The 24,855-nt window shown below is 39.3% G+C and overlaps 2 protein-coding genes across 2 annotated transcripts; both read right to left on the reverse strand.

The window, feature by feature from the left end:
* Positions 1 to 44: 44 nt before the first annotated feature.
* On the reverse strand, positions 45 to 18,274 carry LOC118742008 (protein purity of essence-like). The gene is made up of 13 exons (XM_036473976.1): positions 18,131 to 18,274; positions 17,867 to 17,961; positions 17,307 to 17,383; positions 15,495 to 15,884; positions 13,212 to 15,354; positions 12,642 to 13,148; positions 11,089 to 12,575; positions 6,438 to 11,026; positions 6,183 to 6,387; positions 4,556 to 5,260; positions 2,841 to 4,498; positions 2,286 to 2,765; positions 45 to 2,097 (listed from the first exon to the last, which is right to left on the reverse strand). The coding sequence occupies exons 1-13, from the start codon at positions 18,223 to 18,225 to the stop codon at positions 45 to 47; spliced, it is 14,484 nt and encodes a 4,827-aa protein (XP_036329869.1). The 5' UTR covers positions 18,226 to 18,274.
* Positions 18,275 to 20,256: 1,982 nt separating this feature from the next.
* On the reverse strand, positions 20,257 to 21,706 carry LOC118741726 (cytochrome b-c1 complex subunit Rieske, mitochondrial-like). The gene is made up of 3 exons (XM_036473695.1): positions 21,473 to 21,706; positions 20,700 to 21,079; positions 20,257 to 20,630 (listed from the first exon to the last, which is right to left on the reverse strand). The coding sequence occupies exons 1-3, from the start codon at positions 21,561 to 21,563 to the stop codon at positions 20,412 to 20,414; spliced, it is 690 nt and encodes a 229-aa protein (XP_036329588.1). The 5' UTR covers positions 21,564 to 21,706; the 3' UTR covers positions 20,257 to 20,411.
* Between the last annotated feature and the right edge of the window lie 3,149 nt (positions 21,707 to 24,855).

Consider the following 24,855-nt stretch of genomic DNA (forward strand, 5'->3'; position numbering starts at 1 on the left):
AGCCAACCTTTCGACATAAGCTACTTTTCCATACGAACACAGATTTAACTCACCTTAAAGTTCTCACACAATAATGCCATCTTCACTTCATTGCCATAAACCAGCGCTGCCAGTACACGTATAAGGTGCCGTAGCACTGACGGATTATTGCGAACATTTCCACAGTCTGTGCATGATATCGACGCCGATACATATTCTGGCCCACCAAATGTCAGCGAGAATTGCAAAAATGAGTCCAGTGTGTCATTGGCTGCCTTCGATAGTATGGTCTCCATTATCTCCAACAATTGCTCAGTTACCGACGATTGTATCGAATCATTTTCAGACTGCAAACACATCTGCAATACTTTGAGCAGTGTATTGATGGCGCCCAGTTCCGGTTGGCAGAGTACCTCTTGGCAACGGCGCACTTTCACACAAATAAGGAACAACTTGAGTACTACTTGTATCAATTCACGAGTTCGAGATATATTTTGCAAACTGCCAATGCGATCGAGCATCACTTTCAAGCCATTACAGTCGGCTAAAACATTTGCCATGCGGTAGAGCTGTTCCGTGTCGACTTCTTCTTGACTCTTATTATTTAGCGTTTCGACAAACTCCTCCGTGGCATCACCTAACAGCCCACGCATGCGATATACAATTCGAATGGCATCACGTTCGCCTCCCTCTGCTAGCCAAACCTTTTTGTAAACATCCTTAACGGGTAAGTCTAAGCTGATTATTTTATTATTAACCAATAATTCCATTCCATTATCGTCCTCCAGCAGCGCTATCAACTCACAATCAGTACATATCTTATTTTTAACATCCCTCATAAGTGGACCAAGTCCTACTTCGGTAGAGGGATAAGGGTTTCCCAACATGCGTCCTTGTAGGAAATCTTCTTGTTGCGGATCCTTTTCCAGCGTCATAAAGAATTCACTTTCATCATTTTCCTCTGGATGTATAATGGAGTATAGTCGCTCGAATATAAACACCGGAGTCTTTATATCATTCATGCGCGTTTTCTCAACAGTATCGATTAGAATCTCCATAAATGCGCGAGTTTCCTCCTCAGTACCGCTAGTCATTTCTTCCAACATTTCTAGCAGTTTCTCCTGTGCATCATCGATAAGCCGCGTACGTTGTACAACCAATTTTCGCAATGATAAGTAACCCTCAAGCACTGGTCCAAGGAGGCGTGTTTTATACGCCTGTCGTATGGTAGCGCTTTCAAGGAAAAGCGAGAGCAACTCTACCAATTGGCGCAGTGCGTAACCTTGGGATAAATCAGATGACAATGTGGTCTCCTCCAGGCGATGTATTTTAACTATTTCCGCTGTCAGTAGTTGTGAGACCTCAGCAAGCACACCTTTTAGTGCCAAATACTGACTCCATGGCGTATCGGCCGCTAGAGCGCGATACAAAGCCAAGAACTCCGCGCTTGCTTCACCCGCATCACCGACATACTTTAGAAAACCAGTCAACAAATTCAGTATTTCACGCTTGCGCTCATGCGTGCGGCTCAAAGAAGTGATGAGTGAGCAGGCCAGTTGGCGGCCAAATCGTGAATTTGTGTTGAATAAAATAGGTTGTAACCAGCTAGCGCTCAGCACTAGTGGCGCATTAAGATGTTCTTTATTAAGCACACGATTACGCCAGCGACGACCATACTTCTCGGACAAATAGAATTCGCGAACTAAGTGTCGTTTCTTCTTTGTCGAATTAGTAGGTTCTGCTGGTGGCATTGCCATGTTAATACCAGTGTTAGAGCCACTATTTTGTTCAACTACAGATTGTAGTATTGCGGCTAGCCTACGATCGTCTGGTAATATAGAGGCAGCTGAATTAGCACTAGCGCTCGTAAATCCCTTACGTGCTTTTACTGCTGTGTTCGCTGGCATGCGCGTTTTCCAAACGTCGTATGAATGCTGTGGGTCACCACTTAACCACTTATTGAAATTGACTGTGATCCCATCAATACTGATGATAGTCGATAATTGCGATGGGCTCAAATCACGATTTAATTTACTCGTAGGTATTGTGGGGCAGATAAGAGCTTGCATAATACGTAAGCAGGGCTGAATAACAGATATAGCGGGACCGCGAGGTGTACTGGAAATTTAATTAAAAATAAAAATAAATAAAATAAACTTATAATAAACTTTTCAAATGCTATGCAGTTACTTTTTCCCTCCCTGTGGTTTTTTCCATAATGATAACCGCAATGCAATATTCGGGCAGCAATCTAACTTACTATTTATGTATGCATATGCAAATAAAACCTTCAGATCAGAACTCACCGACATGTTACTAGGAACAGCTCGAATACGACTTTCAATTTGTTCTCCCAACAGAAATCATCTTGTGCAATGAGCACCTCCAGTAAAACCATCTCATGGTGTATTGCTGCATCCAAATTAGCCAAGGGTATGGCGCCCAGCAAAGCCGTTTTTACACGTTCGGTAATCAAATCCAACAAACTCATGCAAGCATCTCGATTATTCTTTGTCAATAGCACAAGCAAATTGCGTACTTCATCTTGTATTTGTGGCGTGCCACGCCGCAGGTTGTGTTGTGCTAATTCTTCGACCAAACCCTGTGAATACAAACCAATGCGGCATTCGTAGTTAGAGGCCATAGCCCGTAGCAATGTAAGACATTGCTCTGTGGATGCCAATGCGCAACCGTAACAACGGTTTATGGCGCAGTTTTCACGCATATCCATGCCTTGTGAGTTGTGAGATTGATCCTGTTGGCTGCGATCATAAGCCACCAATTCGCTATAAAATTAAATAAGAGATACATAAATGTGAATGAAGTAACGACTTACAAATCTCTTTGCGCTGAAAACGTACCTACGACACGCTTTAACCTTCTGCACTATTTTGCTCAGTTCCTCAAAGGAACTTCGCGATTCTACACAGTACTTTTGCGCCAATAGCTGTATAATTTTGTTGACTTGCGAAGTGCTATGCACTGTACCGAGGTTGTCATCTACCAGACGATCGGAACAGCGATGTTCGGCCACCTTTTGTATGAGTAATTCCAGCATTTGTTTGTTAGTTTGCAATTGGCGGTAAATACGATCGGCCCGTTCTAGAGAAGAATGTATGATTTGTACGGTTTTGGCGCGATCTTCTGCCGATTCGATTGGATCGACAGCACAACAAACGCGACCATAGATGCTGAAATCGAATTTAGCATATTTGCAGAATCCGCACGAGTGGCATAGGAAGGGATCCTTTTCATCGTAATTGATGGCGCGACATTTGTGACATTGGAATACATTTTCACCACAATTTGCGCAGACCCCCGGATATGCTGGCACTGCGGCACTGCAGCGTGGACATTGTAAGTTCTCACTTGAGCCAGTTACGGTCTCGTAGAAGTCGGCATATTCAATCATCAAATTGCAAGCGGTAATGGGTAACGGTAAATCAATTTTCACCTCAGTTTGTCCTGATTGCAATGTGACTGAACGCGCCTTATGCCACATGGCTGGCCTATTCTTGAGCTCAACTACAGCCTGTACAGTGCGATTGTTGTAGTAAATATTGATGGTACGCACCATTTTCGTGCGTTTCAAATCTGCAATGCGTACAATCATTTTGGAAATAGTGTGACTCTGTACCAATTTCACAATCATTGTGGTTGTTGTGAATTTCGAATCTGACTTAATCGATGGCAATTTAATATTAGCCATCGCCACTTCTGGGTTGTTGCACACCAAACATGGTTCTGACTCAAGATAATAGCCATTCATTTGCAGTATTTGCTCAAGTGTTGTATAAATAGGTGCATTCGGATGCTTCGATAGTAGATCATTTTGTTGGCGTAGCACTTCCACTGCCTTCTCCGTGTACTCGGGCAATTTGTCAACAATCGACTTTGTGCTAAGCGTCAAATAGCCAAGAATATCAACAAATTGTGCTGTACGACGACCAAGAGTAGGTACTAATGGCCACATGTTCCACAAAATACTAATCAGTTTCTCTTTTTGGCGGTCATTCGAGTTTTCGTAAATCGCGAAGATCAACGAATGTGCCTGCCAGCGTATTGAGGTTATATTTGTCTCCAGTAAGAAAATGCGTACAAATTTATTTAGTAACGTATCGGAAACAAAACGGAATATCTGATGTACGAATGTGCTGCAATGTGCTGGATCGAATTTCGAATCGAATGAAATTTCAATTTCTTCAGACTTGTCACGATCGCTACGCAATTTTGAGGAGGTGCCTGGCTGTTGTTGCTGCTGTTGTTGTTTTACAGCTTGAATGTTATTGCAAAGTGCGGCTTGAAGAAATTGCAGTAGAATTGGTGAAACGCCATCATCGAGTTGGTAGCAGGCGATTTCGATTAAAACCGGTATGACATCCTCGTGAATCAGACAGAACTTTTGCCAATTACCAGTGCGTATCTGACTGATCTCTTGACAAGTGCGCAAATGCTCGGTGAGATCGACAAGGGAGTCATAGCTGAGTATTGGTATAGATTGATTCGAAAGAACCAAATTCTGAAATGAATTAAAAATAAGTCAAGAGCCAAAAAATGTTTTGAACCTTCAACCCACCTTGGTATTAAAGAGACTGCAAATCTCCTTTACAAAGTTGAAATGCACATCCAGTGAGTGGCCATCCCGGAACATGCGGAACTTCTCTTTATTGCCACAAATATACATTAGTAATTTGCGCACTTGACGCCGCAACAACGCATTTAAATTCAGCATCATATATTCACAGAGCGTGTAAGTCATATTCTCACAATAGTTGTGATACCAATCATAAGGTCCTGGATGAGTGGCAGAAAGCCGGAGTATTTGATAAGGTAAACGCACTGAAATTTCCGTGAGCAATGCATCATATGAATCAAAAATGTCCAGGTAATTTTTCAAATAGTTGTGCGGTATTAGCATTGAAATATCTGGCTTGGCTCCGTAGCGTATTGGTTTGAGTAGATTATTTTGTGATGACGTTGTTGCAGCGCCAGCGATTGGTGTGCTAGATGCTGCTGATGTATTATTCCCATTGGCGCTTTGTTCGCTAGAAACCCGCTTCCAGTGTTCAAGCAGGGATTCCATTACAACTAATGAAAATGTGAATGCGCCGTTGTTGCTGAGAATGCTTGCAGTAGTACTTGCCACAAACGAGGCGTTATCTTTGAATTGATGTGGCGGTGATGTCGTGCCGGCTTGCTTTGACTTTGTCTTACCCATCAATACACCGAAAAGACAGAGCAATACCAGTCGCACTTCGTTTTTAGCATTGCGATCCTTCATCTGATAAAAAAAAAATAACTCAGAAATTGTGATGCATCGATAAAAATTTAGTCTGTTACAGTACTCAAGGTTTTAACCAGAAATGTCAGAGAGATATTAATTACTGAAGATATTATAAAGGTGTGTACTTCAACGATTTCTGACCTACATAAATAAAACCGTAATTACATATGATCAGAATAGGATGTAGTGGTAAATGAAAATAATAAATAAATTAATTAATTAAAGCCTAAGTTCGGGCGAACCGAACTTTGTATACCAGGTAGGCATGGATTCTATCTGATTTCTTTGAATACGACATGCTTAGCTAAACAACATGAATACTTTACTATTGGTCACATCTATCGAGCCATGATAGAATAATATGTTATAAGAGGTTAGCATTGCGACCAAGAGGTATATTGTGGCATTAACCGTTTCACCGTACCTCATCCAACCACGGAGCTCACAGAAATTTTAAGATGTCTACAGGGCTCGCCGATTACATGATTTAAATCTTCTGGATACCTATCTCATCTTCCCAGAAAAAATTGGTTTGAAATTTGGTAATGTAAAGGGAAACAATTTCTATATTTTCGTGAGTAGGCTTTTTTGGAAGGAGAAATGTAAAATTTGGCGATTAACCAGAAAAAAAATATTTAAAAAAATTGGAAATTTTGCATTGTTTGAGCTCCTTTGTCTATTAATCAGAAATTTTAAATGTTTGTTTTATATTTATATTTAATTCACCTTTATTGCTAAGAGCAGTTTGCAATTTTAATCGTTTTATATCGTTTGCTAGATCTTAGTTCAACAAAATCTGAGCTCTATCTAATCTGAACCAGTTCGAGAGCAAGATTATACTATTCCACTTGTGATATTTTTGTTTTTAGAAAGCAAAAATGAGCTGTAGCTTTTCTATGATATCACATATTTTACTTACCTTAAACGTATTCGAAATGGAGTCCATCTCTACGTAGTCGACCAATGCAGATAGCAATTCGTTTAACACTTTTTGGTCGCGTTCGTTGTTACCATTCAGGTCGGTCGTCAGCATTAGTATAACTTGTATTAATGGTATGGCTTGAACACCATTGCAATTGTCAAACGTGTGTATGTTGAGGATAATATTTTCCAAAATTGAAATTCTAAAAACAAATTAGAAAACACATAAAATTTTAATTTTAATATTATTTACCTTAAATCGTGCAACTTGGCCAAATTTTCATCCTCAGTTATAACATCTTCATTTGTTGTGCTTGCCACAGCGGCAGCTGCAGCGCTTGTACTGGCAACTGGTTCATCTGCTCCACCTACTGCGCCTGCACTTGTATTCGATTTATTAGCCATATGCAAGTCAGACTGTGCATTTGCTGAGCGCGGTGGGGAAGCATTCGCTTGATCACCGTAGGTGCTGCTGCGTCCTGATGTACCACCAATACTCTCAACACCACTGCCACCACTCTCCGAACCCCCGCTTCCAGCCGGCTCTGCAGGTGATGTGCGCAATGTTGAACCGTCCGTTCCTACATTTGAAACTTCATCGTCGGAGCCACCGGCCGAAACACTAGCAGCGTTAGCCGCCATACCCATATTGCTGCCCTCAAGAGCTTGTAAGTTATGTAAATTACCCGCATTTCGTATGCCCTGTAGATTTGCTAAGCCTTGTTGCAAGGATTGTAGTCCTTCGCCTTCGTGCTGTTGCAAACTCAATGCTATAGCTAAATCCATTATTGCCTCATCGTCGGCGTCTTGCTGTAGACCCAGTAATTGCGGGAAGCCGCCACCCATGGAAGCTTCCAAATTTAAGAGCTGGTGTCCAGCATCATGTGCGAGTGGGTCTAATGCACTTGCATCTACAAATTCAGCGCTATTACTACGACCTACTGCAGCTGCTTCTAAAACCTCATCGGCGGTCACTTCAGCCGCACCCGCCACTGCAAGGGATGTTAGATTGGAAGAAGTGATCGTCGCAGTGGTATTCGATGGTGTAGGCGTCGAACAAACTGGCGGCGTCACAATAGCAACTTTGCGCCGCTTTAGACGTGGATTGAGTAGCAGTATAATAGCCTCTTTGGCGCTATGACTTATGACGCTCGACTCATTCTTAAGAAGGTCTATGAAGTATTTTGTCATGCTTTCAACTTGGTTGCCGTCGGAAAGTGCAAATGCCTGCATTACCTCAACCAAGCAATGGACAATAGTTTCGGTATGGCTGAGACCACGCCTAACGATCGAAGTTGGCTCGTCCACACGTGGAGTGATTTGATAGAGCTTTTCGACAAACTGCAGAATGTCTTGGACAAGTTCGATTTTGTTCTCTAGGCAAATTTTCGTGAGTGATTGTGGGCGTGACATTGATATACCGCGCACCAACAACACTAAGCGGTAGAAAGCCTCTGGGTCGATATCGCAAACCATTTCTGGTGTACTTATTTTGGTTTTCAATGCCTGCAGTTCTTGGTTCACATAGTGTATGACCTCGTTGTCTTTGTATGAATGATATGCATTGCGATTACCGAACAAAGTAGCCAATACATAACGCGACTGAGCCTGCACCTGATTTGGTGTGGGTAAAAGAAGTAGTGAAGTTGCAGTTTTAATAGCCTTCTGTTTGATGGCCGCAGCTACGTTGTTACCACCAAGTAAGTCCAAAGAGTAGTCAAGTACCTCTAACAGATTTGTTACCATTTTATCAAGATTGTTTATGGAGGGGAAGCCTTCGCCAAAGTTTGCAGCCGATAGTTGGCCGTTAAAATTGGCATTGGTGTTGTTTGTTGTACCTGCCACAGCATTGCCGGCGGTGTCATCGTTGTCATCTGGCCAGCCAACTAAATCCTTTGACTTTCCGTAGACCTCAATGCTATCGAGCATGCCGACGTTCTCGGGATCTTGTGACTTGCCGAAAATTACTTTCAAACTTTTATCAGATTGTAGCATCTCCTCACGTGTAAGCGGTATATCGAACCAGCGTGCTCGTCGTACTACTGTCGGTATTGTACGTCCTAGCACAATGACGGTTTGCGGCGCACGAAGTGGATCCTGAGTGCCGAGCAAAACGCGTATACCTACAATTACTGTGTTCGGATCGTTGTTGTACACTTCCAGAGTGAAGCCTGTGGGCTTTGTTGACGCCACAAACATGCCAGTTGAAAAAATACGTGTCTTAAGTTTTTGTTTGTTATAAATTTGCAATAGATCGTTGCCGCCGAACTCTACGTCGGAGAGCATCGTACAATGTTCGAAGAAATCGATTGGGAATATTGGTGCGCCATTGGGTCCCACAGTTTTCTGGTTATTTGTTGTTTTTGTTGTTTTACGCTTTGATTTTTTGCTAGAGTTGCATTTTGCGAAAAGTTTCGAGGAATACAATTGGTTGCCAAAGGGTTGCACTTGCGGTGACAGCCAAAAGCTGGTATTTTCTGGTTGAGCGGTGAAAATGCGTAAGCTGCCGTCTTCACACAACAATATTAGTGTTGTCTTCTCCACACCAGACACAGTGTGGCGTATGGCCACCATGTCCATAATGCGAGATTTAGACGATTGTGCTTTGATCTCCTGCATGAGTATACGTTCTGAAGTAAACATAAATATAACTGGATTATTAGAGGTGTGCATCATGGCACATATCAAGCCAGGATGTCCGGTAATTTCGGTCCATTGGCACAAGGGTTGCGGAGGACCTTTGGATGAGTTCTTTGAAGCTGGTGCCGTCTGCAGATTTGTGATGCTCTTCACGCCCTTATTGACATCGGTAAGTGGAGTCATAAAACTGCGGCCAACAGAATAACTGAAGAACAACAGTTGCAGCGTGTGTGAGTAGTAAATTGACACCCCACCGCCACCGACTTGTCCACTAACATCCTTGATTTGCGGGTGATTTAAATCCAAGGTATTTGTTACATAGAAATCACCATGTTTAGCCAAACTCTGATCATCCAATTTCTGATAATAAATGTATCCAGAAGAGGCAATGATCAGCATGTAATATACGCTATCTTGGTAAACAAATGTGCAGTCACGTATTTTTCCCACAGCAACGATGAAATAGTACTTTGGACTATATGAATCCTCTGCGAGTTCATAGATTTTCACATAGTCTGCAGTAACAAGCGCCAACATAGACTGCGATCCTGGTAACCAATTAGCCTTTTTAATAAAATTGCCATTCTCCAGTTGTGGAGTCAAAACAATGTGTTCGTTTGTAGCGCCACTGTTCGAGAATGTCAGAATGTGACACTCCTTTAGTCCACAAACAGCCAAGCAGTCCTCATTCGCTGGGTTGGCGGTAAGTGAGAGAATAGTGCAAGGAATAGGTGCAGAAGAAAGTTGTGTGAGCGTGAGTTTACGCTTAGCAGCATCTGCTTGCTTCAGCAATGCTGATAACTGTAAAATGGTAACTTTTCCTTTTTCATGTGATACAGCTAAATGCTGACGTTTGCCATGTGGTGAGGAGAGACAACACAATGCAACGCGTCGAACCAAACCAGACGAAAGCAACTGTTTTATAGTTTGGCCTTGATCGCCCGAATAGCTCATGCGTACATTTTCAAATGCACCCTCCTGTGAACCCAGAGTTGGCACCATCAACTGATCGGTTATTTGGTAAGCTTGTTCGGGTGTATGTAGGCGATCCAGTGCTGCCTTTGCGCGCTTGTGGCAACCAACAATAGAGGAGAGTGCGCAATTTTCGCGAATTGTTGGTAATAGCACATCAAAGAAATCGAGTATGCAACGCACGATGACGATCCACTGTTCATTACTCTGAAGCGCTTCACGACTCGACTCCAATAACTTCGTTAACAAAGTAACGCGTTCGTTGGGTGCCTCCACGCGTTGTGTGTAGGCAGCAATTTGTGAAGGAGGTGTTTGAGCGCGCTTCTTGCGGTTCAACACATTCATATTACTAGCGTATGCGCTTTGACTATAATCAATAAGTTGACGACTTTCCGCACCAGTGCCACTGCCGCCAACGCCGCCACTTGATGAAACACGTCGACTAAGCGCTTGGCACGAGCCATCCTCTTTAGCGCCGCAGTCACAGAAGAAGTTGCCATACTTGGCATAACTGACATCATGTCGCTTGTGGCAAACGCGTGCACATACCGAGCACACACCTACTGTATTCACCATATTGCAGGTGTGACAATGATACCAATGTTGATTCATAAATTCTTTTTGTGTTTGTGAGAATGTGCAGAGCTTATTATTGAGACTATCTTCATCGGAGTCCTCGACAAATAAATCATCCTCCTCGATGCCCAAATCATCCATTAGTTCCTCCAAATCGGTCTGCATTTCATCATCCCATGGTGGTGTTAGATTCTTGCTACCTTTGTAGCCCAGACTTTGAAGTAATTCACTAAGATAATTGAGCAGCGCGTTGATATTCTCAAGAGTAACGGTAGGAACCAGGGAATTCGGATTCTTAGGATTCAAAGCACGCTCGAGTACTTGGAATTCGGTGATTTCCAGCCAAACTATTATGGCATTAAAGAGCGTAGCATGGCCGCGCCCTTGTGCGGTATCGGCAAGTGTGATCATTACCTGTAGAATATCGGCGAAATCAGATGTTTCCTGCGTGTGCTTTTGTCCAATTTGTAGGAGCGATTGGAAGAGAGTAATGGCGACACCGGGTGGAGCTTTGCCATCGCGTGTTATGTACTTCACAACGCTTAGCAGCAGTGCACCATTACGATCGTTATTTTCCGCATCCTGCGACGATTCATCAGACTGATTAGTCACATAACTATTACCGGCATTTTGCCAAAGGTTGAACGTCTCTGCCTGCAAAATTAAATGGCGTTAGTTAGTTTAATTTGACTAATTCATAGCTTTTCTTTCATTACCTGTAGTATGGTGGGTCCACATGCCACGGCACCATCATCGTCAATCTCCATAGCTTCTGCATCCAAACCCGAAGATTGAGCCAACTGATCTGTTATGCTAGGTATCGCCGATACGGTCGCCATATTTGTTGGGGTTTGTGCATTACTCGATGGCGTGCTGGAGGGTTGCATGCTTGCGAGCACTTTGTCCACTGTATCTGAACTGCCTTGAGCACCGTTAGGCCCATAAATGACATGACTTAACCAAGCTTTGGTGCGCGCACCATCAACATTGGCTAATTCTGCAAAACACTGCACCATATCATCCATGGGAAAATTACTATCCACTTGTTCGGCTAATTGGAATAGTTTCTCGACGAATTGTAACAATTTTCTTGCATAAGAAACCGACATAGTGGTGCCTGTGAACGATAACAGCAGTTCCACCATGCTTCCTTCCTTGTTCACTTTGAAGAAATTATGCATTGCCTTTACGCCAGTGGGTTTATCAAGCATTTGGGTCATTGTTTTGAGCACAGCGAAGAGCATCACTTCGCTGAAGATCACTTTATTTGTATTCGCTTGCGATTGACGCAGTTCCTCGGCGAATTCTAATAACAATTTATAGCAATGCCTCAACGTGTATTCATAAACGAGCAGCTGTTGCGTTTCGGAGCTGTCATCGTGACCATTCATAAGCGTATGCATACATTTCTCGCTTCTTTCGTAAACATATTCCATACGCACATCGAGCATGGTCGAAATAAGTATCGACTTCAATTCTTTTTCAAAGTCAACGTCGACATTTGTAGTGCCTGCGACATCTACATTGCAATATGGAAGTATCAAGTCAATCAGAGTCAATATGGATTTCATGCAGTGTTTTAGTGAGTTCAAAAGCGTGTAGTTATTGTAGCGTGTAAGCTCTACAATATGCGCTTTAATTACAGTCAATGTGTACTCCTCTACTGGATAGTTAGGCTTGGCGAATACAGAATTTTCAGATACGCGGAAACACTTTGTCCACTCAACATTGATTATGTCTTTATCTTGATTCGGCAATAGCTTAATAAAGGTTGCATTTAACTCAGAAGTGAGTGGATTTTGCGAGCTAACAATTGGTACGATTAGGTTTAATATGATAAGTGGGGTTGCGTCCGTAAGTTGTAAGGTCATTTTGCTGCGTACAGTTTCTGATACGATTTTATAAGTTTCCACCAATAATAACAGCAAATCCCGGCTAATTTGAGCGCGCTCTTGTAACAAATTAGATGGCGAATCGGAGGTTTTATTTTTTTGATCCAACGATTCCGAAGAGGAATAGACGTCCTGTTCGCCTGTGGTAATTGGCGAATTCGAGCTTGGCAAGCTGGGACTAGCGCTGCCGCTATTATTACTACTTGCTGCAGCACGCTGAAGCTTAATACCTTCTTTAGCGGCCCAAGCCACAGCTTGCATGTGCGCAACTACCGCATCAAGAAGGATGATGTGGGATATGCGCGGATTTACTGAAAGGAGTATAGATCGAAAGTTATAAAATACTTCTTCGATTGCTTGTTTATTATTCAACTCACCTTTGTCCACTGCATTGTTAAATGCCTCAACTCCCAGCAAAGTCTGTTTCAAATTGAAGCCAATATCGCTTACACGATCACTAACATTCGACCATAAAGCTTCAGCAAATTGTGTGTACATCCCTTGCTTTATTAAACTATTCACTATTAAGTAATGTGATGTTGGCATAGGACAACGTATAGACCACAAAAGCGAGTGTAAATTAGGGACTTTATCTTCCATCAACGACTCTACATGCACCGTAGAGGGCGGCAGACCCAGCAGCAACTTCCAGCAAATGCTAAAACAATATTGCATCGCGCATAGGGTGTGTGAGGTGACTTTGTTTTGTGACATGTCAGTGACGGAGAGTATATCGATTAATGCATCTACAAGAAGTGGGTATTTCAATTTGTCCGGCGTACAGAGTATGAAATTCCAAGCTAGACCATCGAGTTTGAATTCTTGTTGCGTCGAAGTAGCAGCTGGGTCGACAACGGTGAGCGAATAAAACGTTGGACGTTTGTCTAAAATGTTAAAGAATATTTGATTAGACATATTATTGCTAGCATTTGGTGAACATTTCTTACTAGATAGGTAGTCCGATGAGGATTTGCGGAACTTCTCTTCAATATCCTTGCGACAGAAAGATGTCAGCTTCGTTTTGCTGTTCAACAAATCAGATACTTTCTGATTTTCATGCATTGTCGTTATGCTGAACAAGTTCCAGCGCACTTGATCCAGTAATTCAGGTGGTGCATTATACATATGCTTCATTAAATACTCAAGAAACAGCAGCAAACGTGATACTAACATTATTTGGCTATTGCGCACAGGTTTGTCAGGTGAAATGCCACGGCATACTTCAGCGCAACGGGTAACAGCGCCAGCAGTTAGCAGAAGTATCATCTTCTTCTGCATCAAGTTCAACGAATGGAATAGAAAGAGCAGCAGTTGTGCATGCTCCATATTAAGATCCTCATAATCGACATCTGATGCTGTGCTCGCGACCGAAGTGCAGCAAACACCCTCTACAAGTGTATTGATTAGGCGGTGCCAGACGGATAAACAGGCGGCCTCCTTCTCCTGTGTTGGCTTAAGCAACAGAATTTGCACTAGCACAGACAATGTGCTGGGATATACTTGCAGTGGCCAAGCGTTAGTGTCTGTCGACCACGGTGAAATTGAAAGATGCTGTAGTAAATGTGATTGCAAGGACTCGCTTAACAACGAAGCCGATATTAAGTTGTGTAAATAACGTCCAACGGCGCCTGAGAAACGTATCATTACAGCTTGCCATTTAGCGCATGTAAATGTTTCAGCTTCCCCACGTGCTGCATCACGATCAAGATCCTTTAGTATATTTGCCAGCAATAACATTTGTTGATCGCTTAGTCCTGCCTTCACATAGCGATGTAAATAGGCATGTTTATTTGCGAAAAATTGTTCCATGAAGCAAAAGATTTGTGCAGCTAAATCCAAATATTCATGTGGCTCGTCAACTGCTGGTACTAGATTGGATTTTTGTGCCTCATTGACAGGTTCTTGAGCCTGAGCGTTTGCAGCGTTATGGTTCGCCTCAGGCGACAGTGTCTCTTTGAACCAATGACCCAGATAGCTTTCGCTATCATCCTCTTCAGAATTATCCGAACAAGAAAGTGTATCGTTAAAGTATGTAGTTGAGTCGGAACAGCTGATAGCTTCACATTCTGTGCGATCTTTGGCATTTGCCCGTTTGAGCGCACAGGCTTTTCTATAAGAAACTGTAGCAAGAAACGTAAAGAGTTGATGCAAAGTAGCGGTGTTGAGTACACGAATAATGCGTTGGAGAGATGTATAGTTTTCCAGTATATCGAAACTTGCAGCTTCTGGTAAATTCTGATTATTACTATTAACACCAATGTCATTACATGTGGATTCAATTTTAAGATCCTCGACTAGTTCACTGAGCAGTTTAATGCAATGGTTTGCAATTGCGGCATTTAGTACGCCAAAACCTTGCTGTACTTTGAATAGATAAACACGCGCTGTTGGTGTGGATGGTGTTTCTGGAGTACGTTGAATAGCACCAGTTGTTGTCTTAGATTTTGAAGCATCATCAGCTTGTACCGCTGATTTATTACTCGCTGCGCCGCTACCTGAAGCGCCCAGTGCACCCTGTATGCCACTAACCAATAGCCAGGCTCCAAAACACAAATGATTCTGGTAGATATGAGAACGGGCAGATGTTTTGAAAACGTTACCGATGATAGTGTAAATTTCGAGAGCTTTATCAACAATGAAGCGTGCATGTTCATCGGCTTCATCGGCTTCTTTTGATTGGGTGCCACCACCACCGCCTGACGATTGCTGGCTCTTTTCCGATGAAGTTGAGCTAGTCATGCTGAGCACACTGCTCGCAATTGATGTCAATACGGCACAGTAAAGCGACGAAATAGCACAGTTGGATAGTTTAGTAATACGGATGGGCGAAAGTGGTTGCATGATGAGTAATGATAGAGCCTGCCAAAGGATGGATATATCTGTGACCATGTGAGCAAGTGTATTTTTAACTTGTACAGCATCGGGTTGTGTCAAGGGCAAGTATAACGGTTTTGTATTGAATACATCAATAGTTTCATGATATTTCGCACGATAACGTGATAAAATAGGCAACGAAATACATACATCGAGTATGACATCGGCGCCATTTAGAGATTGCAAATATGCAATATTTGCAGTTGAGAATATGTCCTGCGAAAGAAAAAACAATGGGCCGTATGAATAAAAATAAGCAATTGCTTTTTCTTAAAATTTCAGATCAAATTGCTTAGTTTTTATTCATACGGCCCAATAAACGATCTTTATAAATTAAACAACATTTGACAACATACTGAACAATCTGTAAGTTCCTCACTTAATGGTGACCATGTAATTTTACCAGCTTCTAACGGTGCTTTCAGCTGTTGGAATATTACTGACGATAAATCGGAACGTGAACGCTTAATCTCGGATTTTGGCGATTCTTTGTCACTTCCAGTCACGATACTTTTGCTGGGTTCAGGGTATTTTGCGCTCTTTAAAACGGCTGCTACAACATTGTAATCGAATTGTAGAAGCGACGAGTTCGGTATTGTGCCAGTACCGGTCCCAGAAGCCGGGTGTGTGTAAGTTTTTGTTGGTGGGTTTGAAGTAGATTTTCCCTCGCAAAGACTTTTTAAAGCTGGCAGCAGCCATTTTATTTCGTCTTTTAGTGATTGGGTACAGCTGGGTTTCTTGGTTATCTATTTCAAGGAAAAATAATTTTCTGTATGTATGTAAGTTGATATATGTTTTTTGTTTATTGGTATATTTTCATTTTGTTTAATTTATTAAGAAAAATACATTAGTACCATAAGATCTTAGATTTTTTAGTGTAAAATGAATCATAATTCTTCACAATCACAATTTTAGGTTATACATGTATGTGCAATTATTGTGTACATATGTAAATATAACTGACCGTAGTTATAAGAAAATTAGATGCAGAGTTCAACATTTATTTCAAGATAAACACTATTTTAATTATGTATATATAAAAACACGTTTTATCCCAAAAGTAGGCGCTAAAAGTGTGTTTGCATTGTTCAACTTTGCGTTCAACATTTGCGTTCAACTCGGCGCAGGGTTGCACGAAAAAAAAGTTGAATGGCTAAAAATATCAAAATATTCGCCATAAAAAGGTGTTTGCATTGTTCAACTTTGCATTCAACTTTTGGTTGAATGGCCTTTCAACTAATCGCTTTCAACAAAGTTGGTCGCCAGCCAACATTTAGCCATTCAACTTTTTTTTTCGTGCAACCCTGCGTTGAGTTGAACGCAATTGTTGAACGCAAAGTTGAATAATGCAAACACGGCTTAAGTTGATTATTGGCGAACGTAATTTCACATATTAATAAAATGAATTATTTCTCTCAAAATTGACCTGGAAAAAATGTTTTAGAGCAATACACAAACCGAAATATTGTGATTTTTTATGGTACAATCGCGACCAGTAAATCAAAAACATGAAACATTTGCTGCTCTTTTTTCAAATATATATACTTATATTTGCTGACACAGGGCGAACACATTAAAATGCTCATAATTCTTTAAGTTCATAGCATGGTACAATAATTACTATACAGGTAATTACTGGTAATTATTGTACCATGAGTTCATAGGTTCTTTTTTTCATATCAATGAGCCTGTTAAGTCTTAGTCTAGCAAAAATATTTTCTAAAATTATAAGTTTCATTTTAACCAAATTTCATTTTAACGAAATTTCTGCTTTCGCCACCCATAGGACTTCCAGAAGGGCTTTTATATGTATATCAGAAGACTCCTTGGAAGAGTTCTTCCAGAGCTGCTTCTTTCATTCATACATATCTTACTTAAGTACTTAAGCTACATATTATGTATTCATTTAGTGTACATATCAAACATGTTTTATTGCAACTTAAAATACATATTTAAATTAATTTTTAGGGCTAAATAAGATATACATACATACCTTCGCGTAAATTTTTAAACAGAAAATTACTTCACTTGAGAATGCCTACCAAAATTATTTTCTGGGGAATTATAAACCATATTCAAATATTTTTTTCCTATTAATTTCTTTGTTATTCATTCTTACTGCTGGATGTTATTACTTACGAAAAATCATAAAAATATAACATACTCACTTTACTTAATTTATGTAGTATGAAGCGTATAAGTATAGCGCAGGCTTCCTGTATTTGCGGCACTTGCGTTTGGCACACTGTTTTTGTTTAGAAAGAACGAGTAAAAGAGAATTAGAAAAATAAATATGCTGATGAAATTGCAGTTTTTAACAATCGCGGCGTGGATACACGTCGTATACAGTGGATACAGTGTAGTGGATACAGAACGCTTTGTATTGCTAAAAGGCATCTCCCAATATCTAAATTTAAATAGAATTTAATACCGCGTTTTTTCATTTGTTCTATTACATGAGCTAAAGAAAAAAAAATCACGAAATTAACCCGAAACAAGGTTGTAGTATAGGTAGGATCGAATACAACATAAATGTAGGTTTCTCATAGTTCCTGAACGCTCCATTTTTATTTTATTTAAAAACAACCGTTATGTTCGTACTTCATGCACTTATCTATTAATAGTTAACTATTTCTCATCCGATCTTAAAAATCAAACATGTCTTGAAAAGGGGATTTAAAATGTGTATGCATATTTTTTTTGGTGAAAAATCGTTTCCGAGACTTACCCAGCTTGCATTGGCTCAATTTTTCGACAGCTAGAGATGCAAAAGCCATATAAAATTGCGCATAATTGCTTTCATCATCGAAAAAATCGTTTTCACTGAAAATAAAACAAGGGAAAACGATTTCCGAATGAATAAAACTTTTCGTGGCAGTGGCAGCCGTCGGCCGCCATCTTTGATTTGTAATCGGAAGGCAAATTTTAGTTTTGCGCATTCTTACACTGCCAAAAGTAGACAAATTGTTTTTCTTTATAACGAATTACTTACCATCTTGTTATTGCTTTAATTATATTAACTATTTCAGGTTTATTTAAAGTTCCATATCGATTAGATAGGATTGGTTTTATAAAACTCCAATCCATCTTGAAATTTCACAGACTGATTTGTCAATTCATCTATTTGACCATGATGCTATTTGACATTATTTTTGACATTTAATTTCAAACAATATTCACAATAAACAGTTTTCGTTCCCAGACATGAAAAAAATTTAAATTGCTGAATCCGATTAATCAATAGAAGAGGGGATTAGGAAAAATAATTACTTTTGCCACTCATATTTTTGCTAAGTGTTTGGCCGAGCTTATGCCCCAGATTATAGAGTGGATGGTCTTTGGCTTACCATCTCCACAGAACTGCATATGGTTTTATGCTAATCCTTCTCATGGCCGGCGACCGCTACAAAATATATTGGCTGCGTTTCTTTATACATTCCGGATAATCCCATTTCACAGCCGGAATAAACAGAATGTGTTTGAAATATACGTTAACATATCATCAGGAACGTTCTAAAGAATAAGTAAACAAAAAAGTTTATTCCAAACGTTCAGAATGAATAAAGAAATTCAGCCATTTATTCTTCAGAGCAGGAACTGAATTTGTGCCTTCCTAGCGGCATAACTAGGGCTGCCAGAGATCTCTGTTGCCAAACCGGGACACTTAAGGGGGGGAGAGGCCTCTCGCTCCCTTCCCTTTCGTTTCGACTAAAATTACGTACGAAAGGATATAGTAAAATTTTATTTTGACAAACAAAAACAAAAACATAAAAACATGAGATTATGGGATCATTACAACGTACATCAGCAAAACAAAACAATTTATCACAACTAAAGCACAGAGAATTTTTCACAATGCATGTACCTTTTTTGTTCCTTATAAAAATACAGTTTATACTAAATACATCAGAAAACATAAAAATAAAATTTCTAAACTTTGTGCAAAACTCGGGAAAATGCAATAAATTTGCATACAAATTCGCAACTTTCAATTCAGACTTTTTTATAAAAATTTTGAAAATGAAGTTTTGCAGCCCATAAAAATTTAGTTGATTTTTGGTATTGTTTTTACTGAGAGTTTATTCCATACAAACTATGTTCGAAATTTTTTTGTATGTGGAAGACACTGTCAGCAAAAAATAAATAATTGCAAAAAAATCAACGAAATTTTCTGGTAACTTGAGACTTGCACTTTACTAATTGGCTCTAAAGTTACATGTTTCTAAAAGATCTGATTAGAAATTGTGATCAGATCAAAGAGTCTCCGAGCGAATGGTTTTGTACGGCACGGTACTTATAAGTAATGTAGGTCTCACGGAAGAAAAAAAAAATTAAATACAAGGTAACATTAAAATATTAGTAATTTGTTTCGTTGCTGTGAACTTGTTTCAAAAATTCTGGCTTTTGCTTAATATAATTGTAAAACTCTGTGCATGTCATTTTAACGTATTTAGGTACATACTTATATTAATCAGTTACTAATGCTTGTGCAAAACGTGCTAAAATAAAAAAAAATCGCATATGAAACAGCACCAACCCAACTCGTAATAATTACGCCAACATCAAAATGAAGCGCTTTGCACTTAACGCATGCTTTTTCATAATTAAGTTAAAAAATAATTAAATTCCATGCTGCCTGTAATGGGATTTGAACCCTGACGCTCTGGAAATTAGCAAATTGTGGCAAGCATCTTCGTGCACTCAGCTACAGCCAGACATGTAAATGTGCATTCATATGTTCAGTTTGATTCCACACCACGTGTGCGTGGTATGAAAGTATTGTTTTTAAATACGAAAATTTTAAAATGATAATCAAATAAAAAAAAGTTTACTATGCGTTATTTCCCCCGGTAAATTCATAAAATTTTTCTTAATATTACAACGCGTTTTATCTCTCAGTGTAGTCATTTTTATGCAAAATTTGTGCAATCAAATCGAAAACCGGGATATTTTAAGGTTGGACCGGGACACCGGGACAAATAGTCAAAAACCGGGACATGTCCGGGAAAACCGGGACGTCTGGCAGCCCTAGGCATAACGGCCGTGAAAGTTTTTATTCTGAGAACTTATACCACCGAATTTAACAAGTCAATTAAATGTAAAAAAGAAAGCAATCAATTTAAGTTTTTTTTTAAAGATCAGTGCAACTTGCGCCATATACACCAATGCATACGGGTAAACGAATCACATTTCGCCCCAACTTTTTTATTGAGTTATAAATTATGTTTACACCTTTCACTTCGTTTTCTTTGTTTAACTGAACTACTTCGTACTTAACCAACGACCAGTGTGCCATCATCAGGGAATATATGAGCCGGTACTTCTAAATTCAATGGAGCTGGTCCTTTGCGAATACGTCCAGAGGCATCGTAGTGAGAACCATGGCACGGACAGTAATAACCGCCGAAGTCACCAGCATTGGCAATTGGTACACAACCCAAATGCGTACAGACACCGATTACGACCAACCATTCTGGCTTGGTTACACGTTGCTGTAATTAAAAAAATAAAAGATTACCATTGTAATATTAGCGTTGCACTACGATGGTGTGCCCACTCACATCATCGGCTTGAGGATCACGCAATGTGGAAACTGCAACCCAGCGCTCGGTTTGAATTTCGCTGGCTGTACGATGACGAATGAACAAAGGTTTGCCACGCCATTTGAATGTGACCGACTTGCCCTCTGGAATATCACTAAGCTTGATTTCAATCTTAGCCATGGCCAAAACATCAGCAGTTGCGCTCATCGAGCTCACGAACGCGGTTACCAGTCCCTTAGCTGCGTATGCACTGCCAACAGCACCAGCGCCAATAAGCATGTAAGAGAATGCCTTGCGGCTCTCGGCGGAATCATCCTTACGGTTTGGTGTGTTTACAGACTCGCGACGGTAAGGGGAGAAGTCAGGCACCCGCAAATCAGTGTGCGCATTGCGTTGGGCTGCAAGTGAAAAAAAGTTCTTTAGGCAGTGTTCTATGAACTAAATGTGTTGTTATCATTGTGTTAGCATAGAAATATTCCAATGAGTTCTTGGACAGATATAAATCTAGGTCGTTCCGCTTGCGTAGATCCGACTGTCGTGGGATCGTGAATCCAGCTTGTTTTGATGATACTACTTTTGCAATGACGTTTGCGCATAACCTCAAAACACATTACATAATAAAGAGGGCCAAAGTAATGCACAAAATCGTTTTTAATTGATAAAAATATTGCGATATCAGCAACGAATTAACACCACATGAATTCTTTCACTTTGAAGTTGTCCGGTAGATTAATTTGGTTGTGCAATACAGTGTAAAACTAAGTTTTTTTAAACACTGCTCTGGCTCTTACCCTGAGTGGTAGCTACTGCGGCTGGCTTGATGACGTTGGAAACTGTCTGACTGACAGCGCGTAGGTAAACACGTGTCACAGCGTTCATCATTTTTTAAACTTGTAATAAATACTCGTAGTTTTATACAATCGAAATTTATTCAAAATTTTATGGTGGCCAAGATTGTTGCGAAAAATTTCGCTGCCTACCAAAATCGCTGCTGATTGTTCACAATTGACTGATAACTGACAGCACAAAAGATGAAGAATGAAGAATATTTTTGTAGATGGCGCTGCTGGTGCTCTGATGTTATGGTTAGAAACTCTACTAAATAAATTGGTATATTGCCAGATTTTCAAACATTTTATCATTTAGCGAAAGCAGCATACCGTTAAAGCCGTTTACCCTTTTGGTATTTTAGAAGAAGAATTAGCAGATGTCACACTGGATTGAAATTAGTAGAACAACAGTAAAACAAAATGTGTATACATATCACGATCATGATTAAATAATACAAGGTTAGATAATTATTGACAGCTGCGGTTTGACACTCGCTTACAAAAGGTTGCATTTACGAAGGCCAGAGAAAGGGCAAGAATGCAATCCCTTGTTTCGAAAATGGTAGTAGAAAAGTGCAAAGTAGGCAATTAGTAGTGAAGTTCCTTTCGTAAATTCTAATGTATTTGCAGGAAATCTGGCATTTTAAACGAAATATTGAACGAAATATTAAAGGCTATGTTTATCCAAAAGCTCATTCAGGTCGCAATCCCCTGTTCTCAAATTGGAGGCATCTTCTGGGTCTGGATGGCGCAGGACTGCCCGTAAGAACACCTCATAGTTTTTTTGATTTAGGACTTATAGATTTCAAATCCTGCTTTCTGAAGTTCACAATCAAAGGATAACTATGTACATACAAAAAAAGTAAGTGCGCCTGGACCACACTGGAGAAGTGAAACTTACGTTACATATCTATTTTGTCTCATAACCAACATACATACGTAAATACATATGTACATCTGCTTTGATTAAGGTTATATTTTTTGTCTTTTTTCTATCCCCCTCTACCCCCGTTCGTTCTAATTACATTTATGTTATTCTGTTTTCCTTTATCTTCATTTTTATATTTATACTCTATCGATAACAAAATCGATAGAAACAATCAATAAAATATCGCTAAAAAACCGATAAAAATATCGATAACAAAAACGAAGACAAATTCAGTAAAAATTTCGATAGAAAAATCTATAATAATATTGGTAGCAAAATCGATTAGAAAAGCGATAAAAATATCGATATCAAAATCGATAAAAATATCGCTAATAAAATCGATAAATAATCGACAGCAAAATCGATCACAAAAATCGCTTAGAAAATTGATAAAAATGTCGATAACAAAATCGATAAATTATCGATAACAAAATCGATAAATTATCGATAACAATATCGATATTTTTTATAAAAGATGGAATCCTTATTCGTACGAAGTTTTGCTTTGCTTTAAACACGCAAAATGTGGTATTCGTATCTAATACTTGAAGGAAATGGCTATAAGAAGATTTTTTTCTCTCCTGTAAAATTAAAAGCAACTTTGCACTCCAGGCCAGCGATGTGGAAAGAATTACATTTTAATCGTTAAAAAAACGACTAGGCTTTAAAAATAAACAAGGAAAATGCTTTGGAAGATTAATGTCGATGTATGAAACCAACTGGAGAGCTTAAAATTAAGTAAAAATATTTTCAGATTTCAGCATTTACGTTATAGTTAAAAATTAAAAATATTTTAATGCAATGCATGCATGAATGTACATTGTAGATACATACATACATATGTATTTGTACACACATACATACACAAACCGATGGATTTATGAAAATGTACATACATACTTACAGGCTAACCTAATATTCGCGGCTTGCGTTTTGGTACGCATGCCGTCGAATTTATTTTTTTGCGTCACCCGAAATTGACTTGCATGCGTTTGCATTTGATTTCATTGAGCGAAACGTCAAATCAAAATGTCACGCAGAACAAAAATTGGAAATTGAGTTAGCTTCATACGCACGCCGTTCAATTTCGGTTGATCTCATACAAGTTGCATGTGCATGAGAAATTTTTGACAATAAATTGGCGGCGTGCGTGAATATTAGGTTAGCCTGTTACATTTGTATGTACAATAAGTAAGCGTTTTAATCGGCTAAGGATGTCAAAAAATCTTGACAGAAACAAAATAGGTAGTCAGGCCTCCCGCTGTGTATGAAATTAAAAATGTGACTGAAAAATGTTGCAGCGTTTTCTTTATACAAAATTACTATGGTCAAACTTGAAAGAAAGCCTAGAAATAAAATGCTTTATGTAAATACTTACATATGTATATACATACAAGCATATTACAAGGAAAATTGTTAATGACTTTGAAATAAATAAGATTACAACACAAGTAAAGAAGTCTAAATTCGTGCGAAATCGTATATTAGGTGCACAACGTACGTGCATGCACGTGTATGTATGTATGTACATATACATAGCTTATCCTCTGTTTATAAGTGCAAAAAGTAAAAACATGTAAAAAATTACAATTTCTAACAAATTTTAAAATATAAAACCCTATTAAAAACAGCTGTGTAAAAGATAAATATACATATATACTTATTTTCTGGTTCCTTTAAAAATTTGTAGTATACTTTGGTAAGTGATATATATACATACATATATGAAATTGTATCACGAAACACGAAGGTACTTCTGGGGGTAATGAGACTAATTTTGATTTTATTACAAAAAAAAAAATAGAATTAAAAGGTAAAATCATAAGCAAAAAAGTTAAATCCGTGTAAATTTTAAAAGGTGCCACCTTGATTGAACTCGGCCAAAATCGCTTGGGCCGTTACAGCGCCAAATTAGAAGAAGAAGAAGAAGATGGCGTTTATCAAAGACAAGTAGTTACAAGAACGCGAATGAAATTCATAACTACAAGCTACTCAGTTTGACAAACTGAAGGATATCTCCAAAGTGGGACTGCAAAGGCTCCTTACGTAGTAGGTTCGCTAAAAGCGGTGCCATTCTAAATGACGTTTGCTACAAGACAAACTAAGGTTCTGGTGGAGCCTGGTTCGCTAGGGACCAAAAGGTCTACTTATGTGTTGCTTAAGCCAACATACCGAAATATGTACAGAAATTTATATGTGAGCGTGGTTATGGTTTACTTTCGCCCATTTCCAATACTACCCACCCATGCATAATTTTCTGAAATAACGGATTGGAAATTAAATTTGGCCTAAAAAGGATTTTTAACTCAAGAAGTAAATTAAAAAAAAAAAAACTATTTAAACAATTTTAGTAGATTTATTTCTCTGTGCCACTTTCTACAAGATTTACACCGTCCGAAAAAATTGAACTTTCTTT

Source organism: Rhagoletis pomonella, unplaced genomic scaffold (assembly GCF_013731165.1).
Source record: "Rhagoletis pomonella isolate Grant_MI unplaced genomic scaffold, Rhpom_1.0 Rhpom_scaffold_00006, whole genome shotgun sequence".
In the NCBI taxonomy this organism is placed as follows: Eukaryota; Metazoa; Arthropoda; class Insecta; order Diptera; family Tephritidae; genus Rhagoletis; species Rhagoletis pomonella.